This window comes from Anopheles ziemanni, chromosome 3 (genome assembly GCF_943734765.1).
Source record: "Anopheles ziemanni chromosome 3, idAnoZiCoDA_A2_x.2, whole genome shotgun sequence".
In the NCBI taxonomy this organism is placed as follows: Eukaryota; Metazoa; Arthropoda; class Insecta; order Diptera; family Culicidae; genus Anopheles; species Anopheles ziemanni.
The window spans coordinates 65894495-65898560 of NC_080706.1; the positions used below are offsets into that span (position 1 = coordinate 65894495).

At 51.3% G+C, this 4066-nt stretch overlaps 1 protein-coding gene across 1 annotated transcript; it reads right to left on the reverse strand.

The window, feature by feature from the left end:
* LOC131289923 (protein HID1) lies at window positions 1-4066 on the reverse strand. Its single transcript, XM_058319271.1, has 4 exons — window positions 3932-4066; window positions 2662-3711; window positions 2508-2598; window positions 1-2448 (listed from the first exon to the last, which is right to left on the reverse strand). The coding sequence occupies exons 1-4, from the start codon at window positions 3995-3997 to the stop codon at window positions 992-994; spliced, it is 2664 nt and encodes an 887-aa protein (XP_058175254.1). The 5' UTR covers window positions 3998-4066; the 3' UTR covers window positions 1-991.

The window sequence follows — 4066 nt, forward strand, 5'->3', positions numbered from 1 at the left end:
TCTTTTTGTAACACAGTCCTCGTGCCGGGTGGGCTTTGCCGCCCGCCACGTTGCACGTATGTATATGTATTGTGAATGTTGTATATTGGTAGTTTTATAAGTTATCGGTTTGATTGGTTTAAATTATATTACGTCTGCGCTGCTCCGTTACCGTTATCCTAGTTCTTTAAATCTCCACTTCATCACTTTTCCCTTGCTGCCTTTCTTTGTTTCAACATCAGACTACCGTTTTCAGTTATTATCCTGCTTCACTACTCTATCCATCGTCTTGTCTTTCAACAGCTACACTCCGTAAGAGGGAATGGCTTAGTATAAACGCGTTACTTTTTTGTTGTTGTCAAAAGTCCTTTTCTAAACGAGAGGAACCTGAAGCCTCTATATAAGCTTACATTTTACAATCATATGTAACGCTCTGCTCTGACTTTCTCTCTTGGGCAATAGCAATATGGACGAGGAGTTTATCAAAAAATGGTTGGGACCGCGCTTCGACAGATAACTAAACAACTGACAACTTACAATAAAGCTTGATATCTAAGCTTAGCACTCGGTCAGCTCTACATTAAAGCCATTTGTTATTAGCAAGAACACGCGCATAGACGATCAACACAAAAATGACCTCGAGGGGAATTGTTGGAATTGTTTAGGGGTATATATCTCAGAATGAATTGTATGTCGTTTTATATTATACTTGTTTTCCTTTCAATGCCTCAAACGGAATGGTCGAACAGTTTCACTTGGACTCATCGTAGGGACAGGGGATTATTGTGATAGTTATATCAATGTTTGCTGCTTGCTCGTTTACAGGGCCAACGTCGGTCACCACTTTCGCTAGTCGGTATGATTGCACATTTATCATAAAGGCATAGATAATAATCACCATCCACACAGCACGGTCCGCGTGCACGACTTTTGTTAAGTGTTGGTTAGTAAGAGAAAGTGATAAATAAAGCATACCTGGCGAGAGCTGCCAAAGCGCACGGCGAATTCCTGCTTAGACACGCTGTATCTCGAACAGTTTCACCTCCGTGTCGTACCAGACGGCCGGATCGACGTTCCGCAGGTAAATGACGCCCCACATGTACGTCCGGAACCAGGCCGTGGTGCCCCCGTTCGCCTGGTACTTGCGGATGAGAATCGGATGTGGCACCGGCAGCAGGCCGACGAGCGTACCGTGCTGCAGAAACTTTAGTATTTCCGACTCGTCGGTAAGGCCTTTGTCGATGCAAATTTTCTCCACCTGCGGCACGAGCACCTGAAGCAGACGCATGATGGTTTGCAGCGGTAGCTTCGAGCGCCACGATTGAACCCACTCCGGAGCCGGTTGCCACTGTTTCGCCTGCGGACCGTGCACAGGGGCTGGCGTGACGCGAATGCTACCTCGCTGGGCTACAGAACGCCGCAGTGGCGAAGGTGTCTTGCTAGGAGACACATCGGTTTCCTTAGCGACACTGTCAGCTTCGTCGTCATCGTTCACCACCGACACTGTGCCCGTCGGGGCGTTTGCAATCGACTTCGCTTCACCATCGACCGGCGAGGGGCTTGTGAGATCGCTCGGGTGGGCCGATTCGCGTTCCGTTATCTGCGCCAGGTTGGGCGTATCGAGCAGCGTAACCTTCAGCGTGCCGGGTTCAGCTTCCTGCGCTGGATGGGAACCTTCCATCGATTCTTCCACAATGTCACTACGGGCATCTTCATCGCCCACCAAAGCCACCGGCACCTGGCCTTCGGTTCCATTAGCATCCCTTAGCGACAGCTTTCCGGTGCGACCGGCAACCGATTCCTCCTCGCTTTCCTCGGCAGCGCTAACCGATCCTGGCGCTGTGAGGGCCGCCTTGCGCTGCTGGTAGTCTGCAGCATCGTCCGATCCGGCCACACTACGGCCACCCGATCCATGACTAGAGTTGTTCTGTCGGTTGCCGCCGCCACCACCACCACCGGCCCCTTTGCGATTGCTAAGACAGCGTGCAATGCCGGCGGCATCGGTCGGCAGGTTGGCCAGCGCGTGAAACACCTGACGCTTGCGGATAATGGTGTACACCAGGTTCGAGTTGCCATCGAACTGGTACTGGATGATGTTGTTGAAGATTTCCAGCAGGAAAAACACCAGATGGTGGTTCGAGGGTGCCGAGTAAAGGAACCACGGCGTGCTGAAGGCTTCCAACAGGTGCAGCAGTTTAATACTCGCCACCATCGAGAGCGTCTTCAGGTAGGGTGACACGTTCACCAGGATGGTGAGCAGACAGTCGAACAGGGGCTGCAGCCGCTGGTGGCCGGTGGCGATGATTTTGTGGAACACCGTTATCAGCAAGTCGGCGTGCGTTCCGGTGAACACCGGTATATCCATCGGGACGGTAGCTGTGTAGGGTTTGTTCAGTCGAACGCCAAAGTTTCGCTCGCCGGACAGTAGCAGCAAGATGAATACTCCGATGTGCATTAAACCGACACGAGCTGGAACGTCAAGAAATGTTAAACATTGTTGCTATGGTAACAAATCACAAAAGGCTTACATTGATCGGCACGAGAATCGTTGAGATGGTAGAGGATTGGTACGAGGATGTCCAGCACATCACTGCTTTTCAGTACGAAGTAAAGGAATTTCTGAAAATAGAAAACAATCAATTACACTTCCAATATTTAAAAAATAGTTTCCATACAACATACCTTGTTGTAGTCACAGATCTTCCAGAAAAACACCAACAGTTCCTGGTGACAGTGCAAACGTTTTGTCGAATTCGGTAAATAGCTTTGTACGAGCGGATTGTTTAGCAGCCTCGTGACGCCCTTCAGGATGAACTGAAAGTCATCGTCCCGATGGATCCGGGACAGATAGTTGATGAAGAGATTGTCCGCGATGGTACTGTCATCGTGGATGTACGCCGACGATTGTGCCGGCCCGTTGCTCGTGATGTCGTGGTCGAGTGTCACGATTAGAATCTGCAGGCAAACTTCTACCAGCGGCTCGAGCGTGTCGGTAAACAGCAGGTGATTGTACGGCACACCGATACCGACCGGATCGTACGCACACACCGTATTCAGCAGCGAGGTGAACAGGGGCAATGCATGCCGGTTCTCCGCACTGGTAAAGTGAACAATCCACCGGTTTGGTTCATCGCTGGCCGTCGGCGGCCGGTACATGGTTTCGCTGAAGCACGTCAGCAGCAGCTTCAGCAGTTCCGTGCGCCGGGAGTCCATGTTTCCGTTGCGCGGTGGCGACTGGGCGAAACCGACACCCGCCTCCCAGATGTACTCGCAACTGTCGATCGAGTTCAGCTCTTCGGCCTTCTCGGGGCCCGACTTGCGGTACCCGACGACGGTAAAATCCGGACAGAACAGCAGATCGCAGATGGCATTCAGAAGGCTCTGGGCCAGCGGAATGGAACCTGTTTCCTCTTTCTCTCCATTGGACGAAGGGAGCGACGACCAGAAGAAATCCTTCCACTGAACGTCTTCGAAAACGTACGGAAGAATGCGCGTCAGCAGGCGAACACAGTTCAGTACGGTCTGCTGCTCTCCCTGCGTCCGACAGCTGTTGTCCACCGCGCGCACCATCCGTTCCGTCGCCTTGTAGCACAGAGTGGCCAAATTGGTCGGCATTACATCGCGCACTTTTCGTATTTCATTGGCCGGCACCAGCGCAAACACGTCCTGCACCGGCGTGTTGTGTTCACACCAGAATTGTTCCCAAAATGCGTCATCACTCGCATCGATCGGCTGTTGTGTCGGATGACCACGGTTGTGGGTGGGGGTGGGTGGTTTGGGAATTGATGACGCATTACAAACCACGCAGGGAAAAGGAACATATGTTAGAAATGGTCGTAAAACAAACGTTTGATAAGCGCAGCATTCGATCGGCTGGAACGCAATGCCACCGTCGAAGTTTATCCGAATTGTGCTGCAATATTGCCAGCATTTTCACGGCACGAAAACTCACCTGACTTTTGCTCGTCAGCTGCACAATGGCTTTGCGAAAGTTCAGCTTCGTGTCCGTATTGCCCATGTTTGTGGTTGGTTTTCACGACTGCCACTCAAGGCTAAACGGTATAGAACGAATAAAAGTAACTTTTTC

What these genes read in the sequence shown, in the direction of transcription:
- LOC131289923 (XM_058319271.1), bottom strand. Translation starts at nt 3,997, where the DNA reads ATGGGCAATACGGACACGAAGCTGAACTTTCGCAAAGCCATTGTGCAG. An exon ending in AGCTGACGAGCAAAAGTCAG is followed by an intron (nt 3,712 to 3,931) that starts GTGAGTTTTCGT and finishes CCGACACAACAG; the next exon opens with CCGATCGATGCGAGTGATGA. An exon ending in AGATCTGTGACTACAACAAG is followed by an intron (nt 2,599 to 2,661) that starts GTATGTTGTATG and finishes TTCTATTTTCAG; the next exon opens with AAATTCCTTTACTTCGTACT.